Below are 27660 nucleotides of genomic sequence, written 5' to 3' on the forward strand. Positions count from 1 at the left end.
CTGATGATAGCAGAGTGAACAGTCTATGGCTTGGATGGCTGGAGTCTTTGGTATAGAGGTCCTGGATGGCAGGGAGCCTGTCCCCAGTGATGTACTGGGCTGTCCGCACCACTCTTTGTAGCGTTTTGCGGTCAAGGGCAGTGCATTTGCCATACCAAGCGGTGATGCAGCTGTCAAATCTTTTCAACCTCCTGAGGGGGAAGAGGCTCTGCCATGCCCTCTGCATGACTGTGCGGATGTGTGTGGACTATGTTAAGTCCTTAGTGATGTGGACGCCAAGGAACTTGAAGTTCTTCACCCGCTCCACAACAGCCCTGTCGATGAGGATGGGGGCCTGCTCTCCCCTATTTCTCCTATAGTCCACGATCAGCTTCTTGGTCAACTGTGGCTCAGTTGGTAGAGCATGGTGTTTGCAACGCCAGGGTTGTGGGTTCGATTCCCACGGGGGACCAGTACGGGGGGGGGAAAAATGTATGAAATGTATGCATTCACTACTGTAAGTCGCTCTGGATAAGAGTGTCTGCTAAATGACTAAAATGTAAATGTTAATGATGTTGAGGGTGAGGTTGTTGTCCTGGCACCACACTGCTAAGTCTCTGATCTCCTCCTTGTAGGCGGACTCATCGTGGTCGGTGATCAGGCCTACCACGCTGTGTCATCAGCAAATTTGATGATGGTGTTGTAGTTGTGCATGGCCACGCAGTTGTGGATGAATTAGGAGTACAGGAGGGGAATAAGCACACACCCCTGAGGGACACCCGTGTTGAGGGTCAGCATGGCGAAGGTGTTATTGCCTACCCTCACCTCCTGGGGCCGACCAGTCAGGAAGTTCATGATCCAGTTGCAGAGGGAGGGGTTCAGTCCCAAAGGCCCCTAGCTTGCTGTTGAGCTTGGAGGGGACTATGGTGTTGAATGCTGAGTGTTAGTCTATGAACAGCATTCTCACAGGTGGGAGAGAGCAGTGTGAAGTACAATTGAGATTGTGTCATCTTGGATCTGTTGGGGCGGTATTCAAATTGGAGTGGGTCTAGGGTGCCTGGGATGATGGTGTTGACGTGTGTCATGATCAGCCTTTCAAAGCACTTCATAATTACAGATTGAGTACTACAGGGTGATAGTCATTTAGGCAGGTTATCTTGGAGATCTTGGGAACAGGGACAATGATGGTCAGCTTGAAACATGTTGGGATTACAGACTGGGACAAGGAGAGATTGAAAATGTCTGTGAAGACACTTGCCATCTGGTCTGCGCATGTTTTGAGAACACGCCCTAGTATTCCTTCTGGGTAAGCGGTTTCTTGTTTGTTTATGGCCCCATACAGTTTGTTGCCAGAGTGGTGTTGGCTTGTGGAGGGATGTAGACAGCTGTGATGGTTATGGATGAGAACTCTTTTGGTAGATAAAAGGGTCTGCAGCTTACCATTAAGTATTCTATATCAGTTGAGCAAAAGCTTGACATTTGCTTCACACTTGAACACCAGTTGTTATTTATGAAAAAACACACTCCACCTTCTTTTGACTTCCCCACAGCCGATTCTGACGCTGCATGGAGTATCCACCAAGTACTACGTGCATAGCGTCATCATCCAGCCACGTTTCAGTAAGACATAATATTGCAGCTTTTCAAGTCTCTCTGATAGGATAGTCTCATACGAAGCTCATCCATCTTATTCTCGAGTGACTGGACATTTGCCTATAGAATGAAGGGGAGCGCAAATTTTTTTCTTCGCCTCAATTTCAACAGGACTCCACCTCATCTCCCGTGTCTACGCCTGCTGCGTTTTGGTAGTCCGTGGGACAAAGGAATACAATTAATTTGGAAATGCTTCAATAATTTTCTTTCACTTTGAAAATGTAGAGGTTGTGTAGATCTGTAGGAAAAAAACAAACTTAATCCCTTTTCAGACTGTGCAAATTGTGTGTAGACTTTCATTAGGCACTGTAGGTCCATTATAATTTCGACATATTCAATCTGTTTATAACACTATCAAGTTAGGGATTCATGATGTGTCAATTCTGGGCCAATACCAATATCTGATCTTTTCTTTGCAATATCGATCAATACCGATATTTTTCTTCTTCATTTTATCGACTTTTTAACCATTCTAGCACAAATACAAACTGCAAACAAGTTTCTATGTTCATGAGGCTAATAAGAAAAACATGTCAATTAACTTGAATATTGGAAAGTGAAATGCATCAAAAGGTATTGGAAAGTTCCAGAAATCATCAGGGAAGATCATCAGGTAATAATTATGTCTGTAGAACAATCACAGTCCCTTCTAGCGTGTCCTGCGCGGCTTGTGAGCATCGTAGAAGGAAATAGTACACAAGACATGTACATTTTCCTGAGAGTCATAGCTTTCAGGAATGGGGTCATAATAACGAATAGCCTCAACCATTCAAAAGCTAGAGCCAAATTCAGAGGAAGGAAACAGAAACTGATAATTTTGCTAAATAGTGCACATTGGAGATTACGCAAGTGTGGAGAAGGGCCTCAAACAGAGGAGGAAGGTAGGATAACATAAACACTGTATTGTTAAACTAATTATGCCAAGTTCACGAGGCCCCCTGATGGTGTGAGGCCCCAGGCAATTTCTTTAGTTGCCTAATGGCAAGTCCGCCACTGAGTGAAAGTGATGTAAAGGCAGAGGAGAAAGGGCATGAGGCTGTGATGCCGATCATTTAATTTGAGGATCACTGTTCGACAGCTCTTGTTCAGCAGTGGACGAATTCGGTCTCATATAAAATGAAATTAAATTGTATTTGTCATGTTTTGTAAACTACAGGTGTAGACTAACAATGAAATGCTTATGGGCCCTTCCCAACAATGTGGAGAGAAAGAAAAATATAAATAAACAAAAAGTAATAGCACGTAATAATAAAAGTAATAATAAATACAGGATTAGTAACGATAACTAGGCTATATACACGGGGTACCAGTACAGAGTCGATGTGCCTGGTAACGAGGTAACTGAGGTTGATGTGTACTGTACATATACAGCTGAAGTCGTAAGTTTACATACACCTTAGTCAAATACATTTAAACTCAGTTTTTCACAATTCCTGACATTTAATCCTAGCAAAAATTCCCTGTCTTAGGTCAGTTAGGATCACCACTTTATTTTAAGAATGTGAAATGTCAGAATAATAGTAGAGAGAATGATTTATTTCAGCTTTTATTTCTTTCATCACATTCCCAGTGGGTCAGAAGTTTACAAACACTCAATTAGTATTTGGTAGCATTGCCTTTAAATTGTTTAACTTGGGTCAAACGTATCGGGTAGGCTTCCACAAGCTTCCCACAATATGTTGGGTGAATTTTGGCCCATTCCTCCTGACAGAGCTGGTGTAACTGAGTCAGGTTTCTAGGCCTCCTTGCTTGCACACACATTTTCAGTTCTGCCCACAAATGTTCTATAGGATTGAGGTCAGGGCTTTGTGATGGCCACTCCAATATCTTGACTTTGTTGTCCTTAAGCCATTTCGCCACACCTTTGGAAGTATGCTTGGGGTCATTGTCTGTTTGGAAGACACATTTACATTTTAGTCATTTAGCAGACGCTTTTATCCAGAGCGACTTACAGTAGTGAATGCATACATTCCAATTCTTTTCATAATTTTTTTTTTCCCGTACTGGCCCCCCGTGGGAATCAAACCCACAACCCTGGCATTGCAAACACCATTGCAAACACCATTGCAAACACCATGCTCTACCAACTGAGCCACAGGGAGACCAAGCTTCAACTTCCTGACTGATGTCTTGAGATGTTGCTCAATATATTCACATAATTTTTGTTCCTCATGATGCCATCTATTTTGTGAAGTGCACCAGTCCCTCCTGCAGCAAAGCACACCCACAACACAGCTGCCACCCCCGTGCTTCACGGTTGGGATGGTGTTCTTCGACTTGCAAGCCTCCCCTTTTTCCTCCAAACATAATGATGGTCATTATGGCCAAGAAGTTCTATTTTTGTTTCATCAGACCAAAGGACATTGCTCCAAAAAGTACGATCTTGTCCCCATGTGCAGTTGCAAACTGTAGTCTGGTTTTTTTATGGTGGTTTTGGAGCAGTGGCTTCTTCCTTGCTGAACAGGCTTTCAGGTTATGTCGATAAGGGCTTGTTTTACTGTGGATATAGATACTTTTGTACCTGTTTCCTCCAGCATCTTCACAAGGTCCTTTGCTGTTGTTCTGGGATTGATTTTCCCTTTTCGCACCAAAGTACATTCATCTCTAGGAGACAGAACGCGTCTCCTTCCTGAGCGGTATGGCGACTGCGTTGTCCCATGGTGTTTATACTTGCGTACTATTGCTTGTACAGATGAACGTGGTACCTTCAGTCATTTGGAAATTGCTCCCAAAGATGAACCAGACTTGTGGAGGTCTACAATTTTATTTCTGAGGTCTTGGCTGATTTCTTTTTAGGCACTGAGTTTGAAGGTAGGCCTTGAAATATATCCACAGGTACACCTCCAATTTACTCAAATTATGTCAATTAGCCTATCAGAAGCTTCTAAAGCCATGACATCATTTTCTGGAATTTTCCAAGCTGTTTAAAGGCTCAGTCAACTTAGTGTATGTAAACTTTTGACCCACTGGAATTGTGATACAGTGAATTATAAGTGAAATAATCTGTCTGTAAACAATTGTTGGAAAAATTACTTGTGTCATGCACAAAGTTGATGTCCTAACCGACTTGCCAAAACTATAGTTTGTTAACAAGAAATGTGTGGAGTTGTTGAAAAGCGAGTTTTAATGACTCCAACCTAAGTGCATGTAAACTTCCGACTTCAACTGTAGCTAGGAATAAAGTGACTAGGCAACAGGATAGATAATAAACAGTAGCAGAAGCGTATATGATGAGTCAAAAAAAGTTAGTGCAAAAAGGGTCAATGCGTAGTCCGCGTATCTATTTGGTTAACTATTTAACAAACAATTTAGCAGTCTTATGGCTTGGTGCTGTTCAGGGCCCTGTTGGTTCCAGACTTGTGCATCGGTACTGCTTGCCGTGCGGTAGCAGAGAGAACAGTCAATGACTTTGGGCTTTCCTGTGACACCGCCTGGTATAGAGGACCTAGATAGCAGGGAGCTCGGCCCCAGTGATGTACTGTGCCATACGCACTACCCTCTGTAGCATCTTGCGGTCGGATGCCAAGCAGCATCATACCAACCAGTGATGCAGCCAGTTAAATTGCTCTCAATGGTGCAGCTAAAGAACTTTGTGAGAATCTGAGGGTGGATGACAAATCTTTTCAGCCTCAAGTGTGGCCAATAAATTGTGTTGGAATAAGAGCTTTACTATGTTTTTGGCTGTGATGAATGAAGAGGCATTCGTAATACAAGCATATGATACAGTAGTATAATGTGTTGCCTTTGAATAGCACATATCCAATGAGTAGCCCAATTCATGCATATCTCCTCTCAAGGTGCTACATAGAAAAGTAAAAAACAACAATTAATATATAGAGGTTCTTGAAATATTCTAAATTCCGACTAAATAAAAACATTTCAAATGGCCCTGGAGTCAACAACTTGATAACTAAAGACAATCAGCTCTTAACAGTTTTTTTTCACATCCCTTCTCTGCTTCACTTTCCACAGATCAGTCTGTTGCTAGGCAAATGTAAAATAAAGCAGAAAACCTCTGAAGTCAGATAGCCTCCTACCAATCACCCTCCACTTCACATTCACAGCATAGATATGGGCCTTTAGATTATTACATAGGAGTGGGAGGATTTGGAGGGGAGTGATTATGATGGCCTTTTTCACAAGCAACATACAATTATATTTAGAAGAAATGTCTTTATAGATTGTTGAAGTCTACACACTTAATGGAATTTTCTGAATAAAAGTTTGATCAGTTCCTTTATGTGGCATAGGTCTAGTCTTTGTTCCTCGATATGATTCCTCCTAGCCTACTGATCCCCTGCTTGTGGATAATGAAAATAGGTTGTGTTATCTTAAGTAACTATGTTATAGATTTATGTGACAGGGTGCTACTGTTGCTCTGTCACATGGGGATACCTGGGTTGGGTCTGGAATAGCCTATCCTAATTCATTGTATTATTGACAATGCTATTATAACACTGTAATAATACCCATCTAAGTACAGTGCAATTCAAGTGCAGGTGCACATTTACAACTATGCTAAACTCACAATATGCATTAAGCCTACTGTGTTTTGATTCTAACACCATAGATTCTTTTGTTTTGTAAATCATATACATAATAAATGTAATTGTGTAATAACACAAACAGGTATTGTTGCAAGTACATCTATAGGCCTAGGTTTAAAGTAGCGAACGGCAGGTCAGGGAAGCGAACCGGGGGTCGCTGGGGTGAAAGGAAAACACCCTACGCATCGCACAAATAGAATTCTTTATTTGATGGGAATTGTAACGTGGCTCATACAGCGTAGATCGCTACAATATCATAAAACGTAATTTTCCTCCAGTTATATGAGGTGATTAGAAAATATGTATTGCTCAGAAAATGTCTGCATACATTGTGCATAAATATAATAACATATGGAATGTAACCATCTGTATCAACAACCTGCACCCTGTGAGTTTACAATCTGGCTTCCAGTATGTGAACATCGGCGCAGTTACGTTAAAATTAATGTCAATCTAACATAATGAGCCAATCCGCGTTATAGGGGTGGGAGCTCCAATTGCCAATGAACCTGTGTGATTGACTTTGAAAGTCCACAGCGCAGCGTACTGTGCCAATCGCAGCAAATATTTCACAACTAAATATGTAGATAAATTATTAAGAAATCTTAACACCATGCGAGGAAGTAGCGGTAACACATACCTACATTTACTCCAACCGTCACAATCCCGAAAGGAGGTATTTGTGCAAATGTTATTAAGAACGTGATTCATTCGTAAAATAGAGGATTTGACAGAGGGAAAGCTATACTAACCTTGTGAAGGTTTTATCAAAAGGTATCCTACGACCTGTTCAATAAGGTAGGTCATTTTTTTAAACAAGTGATTATGCATGTGCATGTTCTCTACGCTACGCAGGAGGCTCGTTACATCATGTTACTGTACGGGTCCAGTGCTGTAGTCTACTGTACTGTATCTGCATTGTGGAGGAGAAACTACACCTACTGAATTAGGCAGATTATGTCTATTCAGGTAAACGCTTGTATTTAGTAAAGCGAGTGTCTTGGCTCAGTTGTTTATTTAACATTTACTCTGAGCCGATACAATGATACCCAACTTCAAGGAATTACACTAGCTTCATCACAAACTCCAGCAAAGCTTTATTTGCATATGAGGGTTGTCATCAATCGTGAAGGGGCAGTTTACATTGGTTACATTGCAGGTTACATTGTTGCATGTAATCATCACCAGCTCTTAGACAGCTTTGCTTATGTGCCCAGAGCGGTGCCTCCTATGAAAAGGCATATACTAGAGTGGATGCCTATACAGACTTGACCTCATCCCTATTATGCCAAATTATATGATTTCTGAAGTCCATCCATTCTGACTCTAAAAACACCATTCACAGTGCTGTGTAAAGCTGCTGATGCCTTACATTACGTCAACGAGACTGACTAATGAGGGAGTTACATATGAGGGGAACAAAATAATATAATTTATCAGGCTGTATTCCAGTAGGCTGAGGCTATGAAAGGATTGATTGGAAAGCACTCTGTCATCTTATATCATCCGCTTTGTGTATGTTTTGGGTTTGGCCACTCTTGACTATCACTACTAGCACTTTTGTACTAGTACAGTTGAGACTTAAGAGCACATGTACATAACTCCTGTACTGGATGGACTTCATGCCTCATAAACTTCCATTTCACACAGAACAAAATATTTGCCCTGGAAAACCCACCCCAAGCTCTCAGCCAAATACCAATGATCATATCAAAAGTGTTTGTGCTATAAGTGCTAGAACTTTTTTTGCCCTTGTAAGAAATATATTTTTCGCATTTGAAAATGATCTTTGATGCTAGCTGACCTAAGCTATTTGTTTCTTAGGGAGGGGAGGGGTTCTCCATGTTCTTGCCAGCTCAGTTGGCCTGAGACACCACTCACAGGCCAGAGCTGAAATCAAAAGGCAATATATAGAATTATTACCAGTTAAACAATATCCGGTAACACAGGTTGTTTTACTTATGTTATTGGTACTCACAGAACCTGATATGGTATCTTTTTAGACCTTAGAAAAACTGACCCTTCTTTGGAAAATGTGTCAGCTACTAAAGCCTCTCAGGTATCAATGTGTAAGATAGTGGACCCTAGGTGGTCTTGTCAGGGGGTGCGAATCATTATGAGTCAGATGAAATTAGGTGCAAAATGGAGGTATATTTACAGGTGCCGAAGGAGAGTTGGATCCATGGATATTTACAAGACATTGATGAACAATGACATATAAATGTACACCCTAAAAATAACAGATAATAACCTAAATGGCCAATTCACTGAAGCTACAACTGGTTCTAAGGCAGAGCGCCTTCAAACTAGACAGAGCGTCTTTAATTTTTACAGTGTCAATATTTGCTCACACAGATAAGTTTAGTATCTCACCTAGTAATATATACTTTACACTAGTTTCAATATCAATGGCCTAAATATTCCAACATATCAGGATCACTAATAAAGACATTGGGACCAACACCCCTCAACGTAGAACATTCTAATTACTGAGCGTGCTCACCCGCTGGATAAGTATGGTGATTTCACCATTGCGCACTCCTTAATAACTCTTTGGGTTGGGTTCCTGACTGATGTGTGCCCAGAGCTGTGCCTCCTTCCTGACTGATGTCTTCAGATGTTGCTTCAATATATCCACATAATTTTCCTCCCTCATGATGCCATCTATTTTGTGAAGTGCACCAGTCACTCCTGCAGCAAAGCACCCCCACAACATGATGCTTCCACCCCGTGCTTCACGGTTGGGATGGTGTTCTTCAGCTTGCAAGCCTCCCCTTTTTCCTCCAAACATAACGATGGTCATTATGGTGTTTATACTTGCGTACTATTGTTTGTACAGATGAACGTGGTACCTTCAGGCGTTTGGAAATTGCTCCCAAGGACGAACCAGACTTGTGGAGGTCTACTATTGAGGTCTTGGCTGATTTCTTTTGATTTTCCCATGATGTCAAGCAAATAGGCACTGAGTTTGAAGGTAGGCCTTGAAATACATCCACAGGTACACCTCCAATTGACTCAAATGATGTCAATTAGCATATCAGAAGCTTCTAAAGCCATGACATCATTTTCTGGAATTTTCCAAGCTGTTTAAAGGCACAGTCAACATAGTGTATGTAAACTTCTGACCCACTGGAATTGTGATACAGTGAATTATAAGTGAAATAATCTGTCTGTTAACAGTTGTTGGAAAAATTACTCGTGTCATGCACAAAGTTGATGTCCTAACCGACATGCCAAAACTGTAGTTTGTTAACAAGAAATTTGTGGAGTTGTTGAAAAACAAGTTTTAATGACTCCAACATAAGTGTATGTAAACTTCCGACTTCAACTGTATACTTAGTAGCCTAACTTTAAACAATGTTAACAGTTCTTATAGCGTGTGAAATTTTGTATAACAATTAATGTTTGTCATCGCTAGCATCATGAACAAACATTTGCAAACATTTAGAATCTGTGTTTTGTGCTAATGCTGGGTTCACGTACTAGTCGGAACCAGGAAATTCAAAAATGTTTGATTTGCTAACTGGTTGAACATGGCGCGTGTATAATGCTGCGTTCACTTCATGTTGGATTCTTGGGACCTCCAAGTTAAAATTAACGGAAGTTATTTGCGTAGACTAGAGCTTCCTATTGGTTGATTCTGATACCTCTCAAGTGGGAACCTCAGAATCCGACTCCTCTGCCTAGGTAAGCAAGTCGGATATTTCGGAGTTTTCAAATTTCTGACATGACGTGAATGAGGCATTATGCTGGGGATAGCGGAGTGAAATGTCCCACGTGACGGGCACTCTCCAGTGCACATGGTAGTGTAGAGGTTTATGCCACGTTCACGTCATATCGGCAACTCTGACATTTCCAACTTGTTAACTTAGGCGGAAGTGTCGCATTCCGAGTTTCCCACTTGCGAGGTATCAGAATCAACCAATAGGAAACTCTACACAAATAACCTACGCTTATTTGAACTCAGAGGTCCTGAGTTTCCGACATGACATGAACGCAGCATTATAAGGACAAACAGAGAAACACTTTTTTAAATATTCAGACAGTTATAAAATAGGTTTGGGATGTACCTCCCATGCATAATCTGTAATGACATTCCTAATTACATTGCAAAGCCTGTTCAAACCGGAAGCAATCTGGGTTAAGTTCCAGCTACTTCCAATCAAATCCAATGAACCTTTCCCTAATGCACAAACAAATCATGAAATAAAATAGGGCCAATTATTGTTTGGTGAAAAAAAACACCAGTTGTAAAATGTAATACAATCTTCAATAAGCAAGCAGTGCAGGTCAATAACATTAACCTGATACCTCTCCAAGTAATGGATGTCCATTCTTCATTTCATATATTAAACATGTTTTGATATTTTTTATTAGTATTTTTTATTTAACCTTTATTTAACTAGTCAAGTCAGTTAAGAACAAATTATTATTTACGATGATGGCCTACCCCGGCCAAACCCGGACGACGCTGTGCCAATTGTGTGCCGCCCTATGGGACCGGATGTGATGCAGCCTGGATATTATCCTTATGAAATGTATGAAATGTATGAATATTGATGTTTTCCATTAGTGCCCAAAGGAGTGTACAGTATTAGGATAGCCTGTTGAGTTCTGTATATTCCAATTAGTATGATCTAAAATATAGTGCTAAAAAAAATTAAGGGAACACTTAAACAACACATCCTAGATCTGAATGAAAGAAATAATCTTATTAAATACTTTTTTCTTTACATAGTTGAATGTGCTGACAACAAAATCACACAAAAATAATCAATGGAAATCCAATTATGAACCCATGGAGGTCTGGATTTGGAGTCACACTCAAAATTAAAGTGGAAAACCACACTACAGGCTGATCCAACTTTGATGTAATGTCCTTAAAACAAGTCAAAATGAAGCTCAGTAGTGTGTGTGGCCTCCACGTGCCTGTATGACCTCCCTACAACGCCTGGGAATGCTCCTGATGAGGTGGCGGATGGTCTCCTTAGGGATCTCCTCCCAGACCTGGACTAAAGCATCCGCCAACTCCTGGACAGTCTGTGGTGCAACGTGGCATTGGTGGATGGAGCGAGACATGATGTCCCAGATGTGCTCAATTGGATTCAGGTCTGGGGAACAGGCGGGCCAGTCCATAGCATCAATGCCTTCCTCTTGCAGGAACTGCTGACACACTCCAGCCACATGAGGTCTAGCATTGTCTTGCATTAGGAGAAACCCAGGGCCAACCGCACCAGCACATGGTCTCACAAGGGGTCTGAGGATCTCATCTCGGTACCTAATGGCAGTCAGGCTACCTCTGGCGAGCACATGGAGGGCTGTGCGGCCCCCCAAAGAAATGCCACCCCACACCATGACTGACCCACCGCCAAACTGGTCATGCTGGAGGATGTTTCAGGCAGCAGAACGTTCTCCACGGCGTCTCCAGACTCTCACGTCTGTCACGTGCTCAGTGTGAACCTGCTTTCATCTGTGAAGAGCACAGGGCGCCAGTGGCGAATTTGCCAATCTTGGTGTTCTCTGGCAAATGCCAAATATCCTGCACGGTGTTGGGCTGTAAGCACAACCCCCACCTGTGGACGTCGGGCCCTTATACCACCCTCATGGAGTCTGTTTCTGACCGTTTGAGCAGACACATGCACATTTCTGGCCTGCTGGAGGTCATTTTGCAGGGCTCTGGCAGTGTTCCTCCTGCTCCTCCTTGCACAAAGGCGGAGGTAGCGGTCCTGCTGCTGGGTTGTTGCCCTCCTACGACCTCCTCCACGTCTCCTGATGTACTGGCCTGTCTCCTGGTAGCGCCTCCATGCTCTGGACACTACGCTGACAGACACAGCAAACCTTCTTGCCACAGCTCGCATTGATGTGCCATCCTGGATGAGCTGCACTACCTGAGCCACTTGTGTGGGTTGTAGACTCCGTCTCATGCTACCACTAGAGTGAAAGCACCGCCAGCATTCAAAAGTGACCAAAACATCAGTCAGGAAGCATAGGAACTGAGAAGTGGTCTGTGGTCCCCACCTGCAGAACCACTCCTTTATTGGGGGTGTCTTGCTAATTTCCTATAATTTCCACCTGTTGTCTATTCCATTTGCACAACAGCATGTGAAATGTATTGTCAATCAGTGTTGCTTCCTAAGTGGACAGTTTGATTTCACAGAAGTGTGATTGACTTGGAGTTACATTGTGTTGTTTAAGTGTTCCCTTTATTTTTTTGAGCAGTGTACATTAATCAGGTTATTTATGTAATGCTAAATGCTATTCCATTACTGCCTTGTCAATAATGAATTTGACAGAGAGTACCATGGCTTGAATGGTTTGGCTTTGGGCATTATTGCTACACATTGCTTGTTCCTTACCCATGATATAGGGAACAAGCATAAAGACAACAGCATAATCATTCTGATTGTGTCGTGACATTTTAAGGCTATTTTCACTGTTGGCTTTATTTTCGGCTGGCGCTAAGGAGGCGGGAGGGGTGGCAATATTTGAGGTGTGTCCTTATAAACAAGAGGAAAAGTGACAATTTCATGCAGCGCCAATTGGAAGTTTTAAGACACACAATAAGCAGTTCTTAGTAACGCAGTTGATAATGGCATGGAAGGAGAGATGTGCCTTTTTGTGTCGTGAATCTTGTATTTACCCACTGGTCAAAAATGTTTTGAATCAATGTGGTTTCCACGTTATTTCAACAACAAAAACTCAATGTGATGATGTAGGAATCAACATGGAAAACTGAGTGGATTTGCAAATATGTATCAACATAAGCGAATTTTTTCATCCAACTGTTAACCTAAATCCAATAACATGGTGACATTTGTTGTTGATTTCACGTTGAATTCACGTTAGTTGACAACTCAATCTAATGTAAATCAAAATTTGACGTATAAATTAAGTCTGTGCCCGGTGAGTAGAAACATAAACAAGATTGGTTTCCCATCATTTCCTTTAATTTGATTAAAAACCAAGCATATCATACCCTCCCCTTAATCAAGGCTGGTTAACTAGCGCATAGGTGCGTTGTTTTATCCTGGCCATTAGCAAAAAGTAGCCGATACATAAAGGGTTTTGAATGATCTACTGAGAGTGCTTTTACATTTTATTCACAATTCACATACCTGCATTTCGCTTGTGCATAGGCTGTCCATCCCCATTTTCAGAGTGCCCCTTGTCCGATTACCAAAGACAAGTTCCTCCAAACTATTCAGTCCTCCTATAATACCATAAACGCCAGATGTTCTTTTTTTTCTGCCCCGCACATAGGCAATGATACAATTGACCGGAGCCTAGTATTTTGTATAGATGTGCGAATGTTATGCGTAAAGACATTTAGGCCTATGTGTGCCCACAGTGTCATGGAACGAGAGAAGCGATTTATGATATCATGCTTCAGACCCGATCCTATTTAGAAATATTGTTGTTGGTTTAAAAAACAGATTGATTGTTTTTAATTTAATTTGATTATAACAAAATTAGAAAGATACACCATCCATGGGTTTATGGTGATAATGTACATTGCTCGAATGCAATGCAATTTCATCTGATATTTCTGGAGAAGCACCAATAAGATGGTTCCATGATGTTTATAAAACATTCCATTTGTGAGCAGTATAATGGTGAGTGGACATTTCCCCTTTATATTGGATCTTTATACATTTACATTTTAGTCATTTAGCAGACACTCTTATCCAGAGCGACTGCATACTTTTCATACATACATTTTTTCCCCCCATACTGGTCCCCCGTGGGAATCGAACCCACAACCCTGGTGTTGCAAACACCATGCTCTACCAACTGAGCCACACGGGACACTTTATCCAGCTCCTGTGAAAAGTTTGGATGTGCATAAAACCGTCCATACTTTTAAGTTACCTTGTCTGTATTATATGCCCACGGGGAGCAATCATGATGCCGGTATCTGCATTTAGACATAGCTTATTTCAAACAAGTTGCTGTTTCATTTTTATTAGCGTTTGATTAGATTGATATACTGTCTTTTTAGGTCTTATCAGTAGCCTAGGGAATTTAATCTTGCTTATTGACTAGGTTTTGTCCAGACTGCAATTTACAGTAGGCCTAGCCGCTATATCAGTGTGAATGCTATAGCCTATGTTTAAGTATGTATTTCCATATTGAAGCAATTCAATTAGAACAATGTGGACTGCAAACATGTTCAACATATTTAGGAAATATGGGGTTGGCTATTTTAATGAACGAGGCTATAACGGACTAACATTCGAAATGGAGTTGATTACAAGCGAAATACATAAAAGACCATAAATAGACAACTTGAAGCAAACACATATTTAGCCATGGAGAGCATTCTGATTGGCCAGTGATGGGCCAATACTCGACATACCCACAACTTGTTTATTCATCAAAACTCAGCTCCTTTGCACCTCTGCCAGCTGCTGCGCCCATATTCCAGTGGTAAAATAGCAAAAATATTTATGACACCCCCCCGAACCTATAATGCTACCGCCAGCTCTAAGATTTACCATTGTGTTAGGTTTGTTAAAATAGAGCCGTGTTTCCTTAGAAACAACATTTTTGGGCCTCCCGAGTGGCGCAGCAGTCTAAGGCACTGAGTATGGAGTGGAGTTATGGCCTCTGGCTGAGAAAGATTTGGTTGCTCAGTGTAAAATGTACCCTCTCAGCACCAAGCCTTTCTATTTAACCACTGGAATAAATGAAGAGCCATCAGTTATCTCTCTCATTGCTCTGGATGCGATCATATCTGATGTTCATGCATTTATCCTCACCATGAAGAAATATATATTTTTGAGGATAGCACAGCAACCTCATCAGACTGCCTTATACTTACCCTCTCAGTTGATTCATGACCTTCCTCCAGACAAGTTCTATTGTTTGTCCTCTTGCCTTTACACTGCCTCCATTATTTTGGAAGCTCATGATTCGTAAGTTCAGCTACACTCCTACTGTTATAATACAACAAAATGGCAGGTGTCTCAGGTAAAAGCCTTGTTAATTTATCATTTAAAGCTATCAAGCACAGTTTTTCTCAACTTCTTTCAGACTCAGCCCACAAACCGAATACTTTGGTCTGACAGAAAAGAGCCATTGCATAGATAACAGACAATCAGACATATCTCTTAAAATTACACACTTTTCAAGCAATACATTGTTTGGTCCAGTATATTGACTATAAATTGATGTTCCATGCAGATGTCCTTAGTTTCCACTTGGACTATCCAAGCTTTGATCATTTTGATGTAATTCCTTGGAAGTATCTGAATTTGTCTCCAGTTATTCTGAGGGATGATATTCATGCCTTGGAGGGTTTGACGTTTCTCCTGCCGAAGGTCACATCCCTGAATGGTTTTCCTTTTCAAAGTCATTGGAGAGCCAGTGAACCTGGCAACTAGCCAAGAAGAAGAAGGAGCCATAGCCTAACATCTAGTTATCTGCTATCTAGAGAAAGAGAGAGACAGAGAGGGTTTGTTAAAAAGAATCAAGCATATACTGTATCAATACAAAATATGAGGAGGAGATATAGACAGTTTTTATAAACTTCCTTTTCAATTATAATTTTCCAACCCTCATTAAAATCACAGTTTTTGATTGAGTGGGTGTGTGTGTGTGTGTCATCATTATTCATTCTAGGGCTTGGCATTCGCCATCTCCATTTACATAAGTAAGACAATAAAGCAAAAGTATTATACTTTCTACTAAAAGCCCATGAGGCTAGTTGTTGTCATTGTATACTGTATAACATTTGGAGTAAAATATGTCAGAGTTGTTGTCTTATTGTGGAAATCATAGTGGAACTATCCACATAAAGTATATTACAATTTTCTATGGAATACTACAGTGCTTACTATAGAATTCTGTAGTAAACAGTAGTGTACTGTAGAATACTATACTACACACCGTAGTATCCCTCAATCATGTGTAATACTTAGTATAGAATTGTGTAGTATACTGTAGAATGCTATTGTAAATGCTACAGTATTATCCACAAAAAACCCCACTAGTAAATACTACAGAAATGTCAAAAATACTACAGTCCGCAAGTAGACATACTTTTTTAAACTATAGTAAATACAACAGTATACAATTTGCATATACCTAACCCTGCCCATTCCCCTCCCCCTTATCCCAATTTGTGCCACCCGTAAGTGAGAAACCTACGTGCCAAGTATATTGTATATTGGAGCATATGTTGTGTTCCTTATGGTTATAGAAAATAACAGAAAAGAACAGAAGTGCTGAACTCTGTTCAGAACCCAGTCCTACCTACCTACTGTTATGAAACATGTGCTCTTTTAGCATTTCTCCAGTAGATTTCCTCAAGGAGAAAGCCCCCCACTTCTATGTCAAAGATAATAAAACAAAATAACTGTAGTAAATACTCAGTAATATCCCCAAAACACTACAGTAAATACTACAGTATGCTACAGTCTGCAAAAACACTACAGTAATTACTACAATATATTCTACAATTTTTTTACTACAGTATTTATCCTGTAGTAAATACTACAGTATACTGCAGTAAATACTACAGAATTCATTGTAACACTACAGGGAAAACAACAGTAACGTCCGCAAAAACACTACAGTGAATAATACTATATTGTTCTACCATAGTATACACTAGTATTTTTTCACGTGGGTAACTGTAACAGGACACATTTGGGACAAACAAGCAGAATATCTGCTAGTCATTACTTTTATCCTCCCGAGTGGTGCAGCAGTCTAAGGCACTGCATCGCAGTGCTAGAGGTGTCACTACAGACCCTGGTTTGATCCTGGGCTGTATCACAACCGGCCGTGATCGGTAGTCCCATAGGTCTGCGCAGAATTGGCCCAGCGTCGTCCGGGTTAGGTGAGGGTTTGGCTGGGTAGGCCATCATTGTAAATAAGAATTTGTAAATAACTGACTTGCCTAGTTAAATAAAGGTTAAATAAAAAATTTAACAATTCAGTAGGACCTGTCTTTACCATGAGATAGATGACAAGCATTAGGGTATGACTAAATATATGACTTATGTATAATATATGCTTTTTCACTCTCTTCAATCCAGGGGTTGTTCCCCACAATACCTCTACAGAGATTAATAAAGTGATGGCAAACATGACTTTGAATAGGGAACTTATTGCCACAGTGGGGGAATCTGATATGTACTGCTGATGCTGAGCATTAAGGCCTGGTACTGCTACTTTCTGTGACATGTCACGTTTCAGCTGCGATCTGCAGGGGAAGGAGGAGGATATGGCTGTGAGACAGGGCTGGTTTGGATTAAGCCTGGGAACTGGTAGTGGATAAAGCTTGATAAAGCCAATCAGATGAAAGTAGGTCCTATGTCATCTAGGTCACTATGGCCTACATTCACTCGTCCCATGGAATTGCTTGACTGATTTTCCCATTCTTTTTCATAACAAAGGAATGGGCAAAGGGAAGTTTTCAATTCAGTATACACTCAATATGGCCGAAGACATAGCCTATGTGAGCATTACTCAGTTGTTGCATCATTTACTCTTCGATTATGAAATTCAATACATTTGAAGATTTTTGTTAAGAACAGAGAACTGTTTGTGTGTTTTTACCTGTTGCAGACTTTATTCCAGCACCATGTCAAAGTTTCACCTTTGACATCCCCACAGCACTCTCAACATCAGTTCTGGTTTTCAAGTCTCTCTTTTTTCTTTGGCTAAGGATTCAAGGAATTGCAAAGAGAGTTCTATTGATGTGTTAATCAAAAGTGTAATATCTTACACTTCTTATGACTATACAGACACATTGACTTCAGATTGATATTCTGTTGGTTATTGCTTTCATCTGAAGGTGATAGTATTGTAGAATCAGTGATGATTGAAGAGAGATAGATCCACAACACTGATAAATGATTCAATAAGTCAAGTTTCTTCATAGTCTTCCCTCAAGATGAACAGAAGCTTTCTGGAATTGCATTCAGTCTAAATATGGCCTGCCTTGCCTTGATGCAGTTGATGGAGCTCCATCTTGTCATTAAAAAAGGGTCCCTCAATGGCCTCCCGAGTGGTGCAGTGGTCTAAGGCACTGCATCGCAGTGCTAGCTGTGCCACTAGAGATTCTGGGTTCTAGTCCAGGCTCTGTTGCAGCCGGCGCACAATTGGCCCAGCATTGTCAGGGTTAGGGGAGGGTTTGGCTGGCAGGGATGTCCTTGTCCCATCGGGCACTAGCGACTCCTGTGGCGAGCACAGTGCACGCTGACATGGTTGCCAGGTGCACGGTGTTTCCTCTGACACATTGGTGTGGCTCTCAACCTTCGCCTCTCCCAAGTCCGTATGGGAGTTGCAGTGATGAGACAAGACTGTAACTACCAATTGGGGAGAAAATGGGGTAAAAAAAGGTCTCCCTCCTCACCCTGGCTGCTCCCTGTCCCTTAAAGTGAGTACTTTAGAGCAGTGAGTTACCTTGGCCTCGGGGAAAATATCATACACAAGTAATCACATTTCATTTGTCACATGCTTTGTAAACAACAGGTGAAAACTAACAGTGAAATGCTTACTTGTGGGCCCATCCCAACAATACAGAGAGAAAAATTTAACAATTATTGGAAAAAATAATAACACAAGAAATAAACACAATGAGTAATGATAACGTGGCTGTATACACAGGGTTCCAGTACCAAGTTGATGTGCCGGGGTACGAGGTAATTGAGGTAGATATGTACATACAGGTAAGGGTGAAGTGACAATGCAATAGGATAGATAATAAACAGTAGCAGCAGCATATGTGGCGAGTCAAAATAATTAATGCAAAAAAGGGTCAGTGCAGATACTCCAGGTAGCTACTTTGTTAACTATGTAGCAGTCTTATGGCTTGGGGGTAGAAGCTGTTCAGGGTCCTGTTGGTTCCAGACATGGCGCATTGGTACCGCTTGTCATGTGGTAGCAGAGAGAATGGTCTATGATTTGGGTGGCTAGAGTCTTTGAAAATTTTTAGGGCCTTTCTCTGACACCGCCTGGTATAGATTATCATGCACAGTAAACAAACAGAGCAAGGTCATTTACTTGATGCAGTTGATTAAGTATATTGACTTTGTTCTGCTCTACAGTCAAGTGTCTTGTAGGCACATTTACCGTAATCACATTTCTTAGACAACCAACATTTGTGGAAACCCCTTCTTCCAGACTTCCACCCCAACATTTTTGTTACAAGGAGACAAGAAACCTTTTCACCTCGAACAAACTGTTGTAAATTAAGCAAACTGTCGAAAGATATTCCGTTAAGGTTCAAGGAAACATTATGGGAATGTTTGATCAACTTTACTAACTGTTCATTCAGTGATCTTTAAGACAACTTTTAGCACCAATTAACATGTATCTTCAGCCCCATTTTCCTTGTAATGAAGATTCACCATATGCTCTGCTTAAGAGTAATGATATCAAATATTGCCTGACATAGAAGTGCCCCTATTTTTGGTAAGACATCTTTCTAGCTACGGTACCTCATTAAACTATTGGCGAGGCCCAATTACCACTATGTGTAGTCAGACCAGTAAATCACTTCCCTTCACGCTTCAGACAGAGCTTTGCACAACTTGCCAGTGGACTGGCCACCTCTTCCAATCACCATAGCAACAGTGTACTGGATCAACACAGCATAAAAGTGTAAATCACTCATATTGTATGTAGGGATGTATTCTGACTCTGTTATTTACGTTAATATAGTTGTATACTTTAGTGAGACATGTTTTACAAGCTGACACAAGCCCTGTTGTACCCCTCGGATGACTTTGGGGAGGGGGGAGTGTTGGAGAAGAGAGGAGAACAGATAGGAGAGGAGAGGAATGGAAAGGACCCACAGGCTCACTGAGCTCCCACATGAAAAAATACTATAGTATACTATAATATACAGTACCATTAAAAAGTTTGGACACGCCTACTCATTCAAGGGTATTTCTTTATTTTTACTATTTTCTACTTCGTAAAATAATAGTGAAGACATCAAAACTATGAAACAACACATATGGAATCATGTAGTAACCAAAAGTGTTCAGAGGAGACTGTGTGAATCAGGCCTTCATGGTCGAATTGCTGCAAAGAAACTACTACTAAAGGACACCAATAAGAAGAAGAGACTTGCTTGGGCCAAGAAACACGAGCAATGGACATTAGATCGGTCTGATGGTCTGATGAGTAGGTGAACGGATGATCTCCGCATGTGTAGTTCTCACCGTGAAGTATGGAGGAGGAGGTGTGATGGTGTGGGGGTGCTTTGCTGGTGACACTGTCAGTGATTTATTTAGAATTCAAGGCACACTTAACCAAAATGGTTACCACAGCATTCTGCAGCGATACGCCATCCCATCTGGTTTGCACTTAGTGGGACTATCATTTGTTTTTCAACAGGACAATGACCCAATACACCTCCAGCCTGTGTAAGGGCTATTTGACCAAAAAGGAGAGTGATGTTGTGCTGCATCAGATGACCTGGGCTCCACAATCACCCGACCTCAACCCAATTGAGATGGTTTGGGATGAGTTGGACCTCAATGTGAAGGAAAAGCAGCCAAGAAGTGCTCAGCAAGACTGTTGGAAAAGCATTCCAAGTGAAGACAAGAGTGTGCAAAGCTGTCATCAAGGCAAAGGGTGGCTACTTTGAAGAATCTCAAATTTGTTTAACACTGTTGTTGGTTACTACATGATTCCATATGTGTTATTTCATAGTTTATGTCTTTACTATTATTCTACAATGTAGAAAATAGTAAAAATAAAGAAAATCCCTTGAATGAGTAGGTGTGTCCGAACTTTTGACTGGTACTGTAAAAACTATAGTATTGACTGTAGAGTTTTAGAATAGTTTACTGTAGTGTTTTTGCGGACATGACTGTAGTATATACTATAGTAATTACTGTAGTGTTTTTGCGGACTGCAGTATTCACTGTAGTGTTTTAGAATACTTTACTGTAGTGCTTTTGGGGACATTACTGTAGTATTCACAAAACATTTTTAAATTAACTTTCACATTAAATTGGGGGTCTTTCTCCTTCAGGAAACCGACTGGAGAAATACTAAAAGAGCACATTTTCCATAACCTGTAGGCAGGCAGGCGGGCGGGCAGGCAGGCAGGCAGGACTGGGTTCTGAACGGACAGTTCAGAGCTACTGCACTTTTTTATAACCTGTAGGGAACACAATATATGGTCTATACTTGGCATATAAGCATGTAGGTTTCTCACTTGTGGGTGACACAAATTGGGATATGGGTGATGGGAACCTCTAACTTTAGCAAGCATGCCGAATGTCATTCACCTATTAACTTTAGCCTATGAGCATGGCACACTAAGGCAATTCCACCACGGTTGCTGATTAACCTATGGGCTCACTCGTGCAATAATCACTTCCCTTTATTTCAATCAAGTGGTATAAATCTAGGGGAGTATTTATATGTCAATTTACCCATGTTCTCTCACTTGCTGTTTTTCAGCAACAGTTGTCGACAACCATCCACCTCCACACCACCACCAGCATAATAACCTTAAGGCCCATCATTGGAACCTCGTTTTCCCAGCGGGAGACCTGTCATCAGCATCTGGCTCCGAGGAGCATTCCTCGGACACGAGGCCATACCCCAGACTATTCAATAAAATTCCATATTGCATTTTGTATTTGTAGTCATACAGTTAATCCTGTACTCGATTGAACTATAGTGCGGACTGTAGTGTTTTTGCGGACATTACTGTAGTATTTACTATAGTATTCTACAGTCTACTATAGCATACTACAGAATTCTATAGTAAGTACTGTAATATTCTATAGTAAACTGTAGTATTTTTTTATGTGGGCTGGCAGCTTAATTCCACTTTACTTTTTGTTGCTCATACAGTATCTGTGAGTGGGACACATAGTTAGCTGCAGACAGTGGTGGAAAAAGTACCCAATTGTCATGCTTCAGTAAAAGTAAAGATACTGTCAAGCTGTATAATGATAGGAGACAGGCTCAGGAATACGTAATGGGGGATTTTATTTCTCCACACAAAATAAAGTACGTCATGAAAACGATGGGGACGAAGCCCCACCAAAAACATGTATATATATAACACAGGAATGTAACCCAAACAATGAGCGAGGTGTAAACAAGTGCACAATAACACATAGTACGAAAGCCGATACAATAGAGCACAGGTACTCACAAGACCAATGGACATGGGACAATAATCGACAAGGACATTGGGGAACAGAGGGCACATATATACACATACTAATCAGGGGGAATGGGAACCAGGTGTGAGTAATGAGACAAGACAGTCCGGGGTTGGTGGTAATGATCCAGTTCAGTAACGCCTAGAAGGCCGGTGACATAGATCTCCGGAGCTGGTGAACGGAATGAGCAGCAGTACCGGGGCTATCCTTGACAGATACCTGAATAGAAAATGTCACGCGGTAAAATTCTACTAAAAGTCAAAAAATATTTGGTTTTAAATAAACGTAAGTTTCAAAAGTAAATGTAATTGCTAAAATATACTTAAGTATTAAAAGTAAAAGTATAAATTATTTGAAATTCCTTATATTAAGCAAACCAGACGGTACAATTTTCGTTATTATAATTTTGGGGGGGATAGCCAGGGGCACACTCCAACACATACGAAGCATTTGTGTTTAGTGAGTCCACCAGATCAGAGGCAGTACAGTAGATATGACCAGGGATGTTCAATTGATAAGTGTGAGAATTGGACCATTTTCCTTTCCTGCTAAGCATTGAAAATGTATCGAGTACTTTTGGGTATCAGGGAAAATTTATGGAGTAAAAAGTACATTATTTTCTTTAGGAATGTAGTGAAGTAAAAGTAAACGTAGTCAAAAATATAAATAGTAAAATAAAGTACTGATACTCCAAAAAACGACATAAGTAGTACTTACAATTATTTTTACTTGAGTACTTTACCCCACTGGCTGCAAATATCTGCACGTTTCAATGGTGCTGCATCATCTGTTCGAAAGAGCGAGAGCGAAAGAGATAAGGAGAGACGCCAGTCCGCACACAGCCCATCCCAGGCCGCACACAGCCCATCCCAGTCCGCACACAGCCCATCCCAGTCCGCACACAGCCCATCCCAGTCCGCACACAGCCCATCCCAGTCCGCACACAGCCCATCCCAGGCCGCACACAGCCCATCCCAGTCCGCACACAGCCCTCCCAGTCCGCACACAGCCCATCCCAGTCCGCACACAGCCCATCCCAGTCCGCACACAGCCCATCCCAGTCCGCACACAGCCCATCCCAGTCCGCACACAGCCCATCCCAGTCCGCACACAGCCCTCCCAGTCCGCACACAGCCCATCCCAGTCCGCACACAGCCCATCCCAGTCCGCACACAGCCCTCCCAGTCCGCACACAGCCCTCCCAGTCCGCACACAGCCCTCCCAGTCCGCACACAGCCCATCCCAGTCCGCACACAGCCCATCCCAGTCCGCACACAGCCCATCCCAGTCCGCACACAGCCCTCCCAGTCCGCACACAGCCCATCCCAGTCCGCACACAGCCCATCCCAGTCCGCACACAGCCCTCCCAGTCCGCACACAGCCCATCCCAGTCCGCACACAGCCCTCCCAGTCCGCACACAGCCCATCCCAGTCCGCACACAGCCCTCCCAGTCCGCACACAGCCCATCCCAGTCCGCACAACAGCCCATCCCAGTCCGCACACAGCCCATCCCAGTCCGCACACAGCCCATCCCAGTCCGCACACAGCCCATCCCAGTCCGCACACAGCCCATCCCAGTCCGCACACAGCCCATCCCAGTCCGCACACAGCCCATCCCAGTCCGCACACAGCCCATCCCAGTCCGCACACAGCCCATCCCAGTCCGCACACAGCCCATCCCAGTCCGCACACAGCCCATCCCCAGTCCCGCACACAGCCCATCCCAGTCCGCACACAGCCCATCCCAGTCCGCACACAGCCCATCCCAGTCCGCACACAGCCCATCCCAGTCCGCACACAGCCCATCCCAGTCCGCACACAGCCCATCCCAGGCCGCACACAGCCCATCCCAGGCCGCACACAGCCCATCCCAGTCCGCACACAGCCCATCCCAGTCCGCACACAGCCCTCCCAGTCCGCACACAGCCCATCCCAGTCCGCACACAGCCCATCCCAGTCCGCACACAGCCCATCCCAGGCCGCACACAGCCCATCCCAGTCCACACACAGCCCATCCCAGTCCGCACACAGCCCATCCCAGGCCGCACACAGCCCATCCCAGGCCGCACACAGCCCATCCCAGTCCGCACACAGCCCATCCCAGTCCGCACACAGCCCATCCCAGTCCGCACACAGCCCTCCCAGTCCGCACACAGCCCATCCCAGTCCGCACACAGCCCATCCCAGTCCGCACACAGCCCATCCCAGTCCGCACACAGCCCATCCCAGTCCGCACACAGCCCATCCCAGTCCACACACAGCCCATCCCAGTCCGCACACAGCCCATCCCAGTCCGCACACAGCCCATCCCAGTCCGCACACAGCCCATCCCAGTCCACACACAGCCCATCCCAGTCCGCACACAGCCCATCCCAGTCCCCACACAGCCCATCCCAGTCCGCACACAGCCCATCCCAGGCCACACACAGCCCATCCCAGGCCGCACACAGCCCATCCCAGGCCGCACACAGCCCATCCCAGTCCGCACACAGCCCATCCCAGGCCACACACAGATCTACTCTCACTCCTCCTCCTGCAGTGCTCTTCAACACCTTGTTATCATTCCCCTTTATTATACTGTATATCATCACACATTTTCCTCCCAGTATCCACACTGGCTCAGTGAGCTACCCAGCAACAAATCAAATTGTATCAGTCACATGCGCCGAATACAACACGTGTAGACCTTACAGTGAAATGCTTACTTACGAGCCCCTAACCGACGGTGCAGTTTCAGAAAATACAGATAAGAATAAGAGATAAATGCAACAAGTAATTAAAGGAGCAGTAAAAACTAACAATATATACAGGGGGGTGCCGGTACAGAGTCAATGTGTGGGGGCACCGGTTAGTTGAGGTAGTATGTACATGTAGGTAGAGTTAATTAAAGTGACTATGCATAGATGACAACAGAGAGAGAGGGGAGGGGGGGGGAGGCAATGTGAATAGTCTGGGTAGCCGTTTGACTAGATGTTCAGGAGCATTATGGTTTGGGGGTAGAAGCTGTTTAGAAGCATTTTGGATCTAAATTTGGCGCTCCGGTACTGTTTGCCGTATGGTAGCAGAGAGAACAGTGTATGACTAGGGTGGCTGGAGTCTTTGACAATTTTCAGGGCCTTCCTCTGACACCGCCTGGTATAGAGGTCCTAGATGGCAGGAAGCTTGGCCCCAGTGATGTACTGGGCCGTTCGCACTACCCTCTGTAGTGCCTTGCGGTCGGAGGCCGAGCAGTTGCCATACCAGGCAGTGATGCAACCAGTCAGGATGCTCTCGATGGTGCAGCTGTAGAACCTTTTGAGGATCTGAGGCCCCTGCCAAATCTTTTCAGTCTCCTGAGGGGGAAAAGGTTTTGTTGTGCCCGCTTCACAACTGTCATGGTGTGCTTGGTCCATGTTAGTTTGTTGGTGATGTGGACACTGCTCCACTGCAGCCCTGTCGATGAGAATGGGGGCATGCTCGGTCCTCTTTTTCCTGTAGTCCACAATCATCTCCTTTGTCTTGATCACGTTGAGGGAGAGGTTGTTGTCCTGGTACCACACAGCCAGGTCTCTGACCTCCTCCCTATAGGCTGTCTCGTTGTTGTCCGTGATCAGGCCTACCACTGTTGTGTCATCAGCAAACTTAATGATGGTGTTGGAGTCGTGCCTGGCCGTGCAGTCATGAGTGAACAGGGAGTACAGGAGGGGGCTGAGCACGCACCCCTGAGGGGCCCCTGTGTTGAGGATCAGCGTGGCGGATGTGTTGTTACCTACCCTTACCACCTGGGGCGGCCCATCAGGAAGTCCAGGATCCAGTTGCAGAGGGAGGTGTTTAGTCCCAGGGTCCTTAGCTTATTGATGAGCTTTGAGGGCAGTATGGCGTTGAACGCTGAGCTGTAGTCAATGAATAGCATTCTCATATAGGTGTTCCTTCTGTCCAGGTGGGAAAGGGCAGTGTGGAGTGCAATAGAGACTGCATGATCTCCTCATCTGACTCATTTGGGCGGTATGCCCTCTAACATTCAGTTTACCGATGATGGTAATATCTGTAAATACTTCAGTTGTACTTGACTTGTGGGCTCATTGAGTCCATATGGAGGTGCCATGCTGAGGTTCCTGAGCTGGTGCCTTGACTGGCTTTAACTGGGTAGGTCATGAATATGCAGAGTCCATCTCCGATCTCTCCGCTCCTCCAGAATATGGCTGCAGCTCTGGCTTGTCCGCCCACAGACAAAATCTGTGACAAGCTTTTGCTTGTAACAAAGCGTGGGTGTCTTCATTCTGAACAGTTACTCAGGCAGCAACCGAGTGGGGGCCCCTACAGGCCCCTGCTGCCGACGAGAGCAGCAAGCCAAAAATGGCCCCTGCTGCGGGGAAAGTAAAGAGAGCCTGCTGCAGGATGGGAAATTGGCTGTGTGTGTGTGTGTGTGTGTGTGTATGTGTGTGTCTGTATGCGTGTGTCTGTGTGCGTGTGTCTGTGTGCCTGTGTGTGTGTGTGTGTATGTGTGTGTGTGTGTGTGTGTGTGTGTGTGTGTGTGCATGTGAGAGAGAGAGGGAGAGAGATATTCTGCATGCAGCACCATTTCCCTATTCCACTGTGTTCTGGGCCCTCGGTTTGTGGTGCTGCAGAGGACACACAGAGTTACATTCATCTCCCACAGCATGAGCCTCTCTCTCTCCCAGGCCTGTGTGAGAGCTACTTTTAGGAAAATTGGAAACTACACTATGTGTGGTTCCGAAACGTGACATACACTGTATACCCGAACATGTCATATTACCCACATTCCTTTCAAGATTGAACAGATTTTGCTGTGAGGAGCTAAATACAGTACAACAATCAGTATTAACCGATATGTCTCTTTTGGAGATTTTAGGATTGATCTACCCCTAGCCTGTTAGTGATGGTCCCATGTAGGCCATTAGGCCATTGTGTCTTGTAGCTGTATATGTCAAGCTTGAGTGTAACGCAGCAGGGTAAAGCAATCCTCCATTTTCCAATTTCACAGCTCCTTATTACAGCACTCCAGAGCCTGGTCTGCTGTGGGATGAGTAGAATACACATTGATGCCAGAATTCTCTCCCATCGCTCTCTCTTCTTCCTTCTATTGCCCTCTCCCTGTCTCTTTCTCCCAGTCTCTCACTCACTTTCCATTTCCTCTCTCTATCACTCTCTCTCTCTCCCTGTCTCTCCATTCTCTTTCATTGGTGTGCAGATTGAGTAGCATGGCCTCCATCACAAAGTTGCTGAAACAACAGGAGTGGTGTAAATTCTTATCTGAGGCTCAATACTCACAGATAACTCAAATATTCACGCTACAGCAGAATGTGCATAGATCACTGGGAGCTGTGTTTTC

At 43.3% G+C, this 27660-nt stretch overlaps 2 protein-coding genes across 2 annotated transcripts in view; both read left to right on the forward strand.

Annotated features, from left to right (window-relative positions):
* The first annotated feature begins 6747 nt into the window (after positions 1-6747).
* LOC115192516 (leucine-rich repeat-containing protein 7-like) overlaps positions 6748-27660 on the forward strand; it is a 204044-nt gene continuing 183131 nt past the window's right edge. Inside the window, exon 1 of the mRNA XM_029751117.1 lies at positions 6748-6977. The gene's annotated coding sequence lies outside the window, so the exon portion shown is untranslated. The remainder of the gene's footprint in view (positions 6978-27660) is intronic.
* Positions 19873-27528, forward strand: LOC115193038 (proline-rich extensin-like protein EPR1). The gene is made up of 4 exons (XM_029752026.1): positions 19873-19989; positions 23126-24866; positions 26596-26684; positions 27520-27528. The coding sequence occupies exons 1-4, from the start codon at positions 19873-19875 to the stop codon at positions 27526-27528; spliced, it is 1956 nt and encodes a 651-aa protein (XP_029607886.1).

The sequence above is a fragment of the Salmo trutta genome, chromosome 4 (genome assembly GCF_901001165.1).
Source record: "Salmo trutta chromosome 4, fSalTru1.1, whole genome shotgun sequence".
Taxonomy (NCBI): Eukaryota; Metazoa; Chordata; class Actinopteri; order Salmoniformes; family Salmonidae; genus Salmo; species Salmo trutta.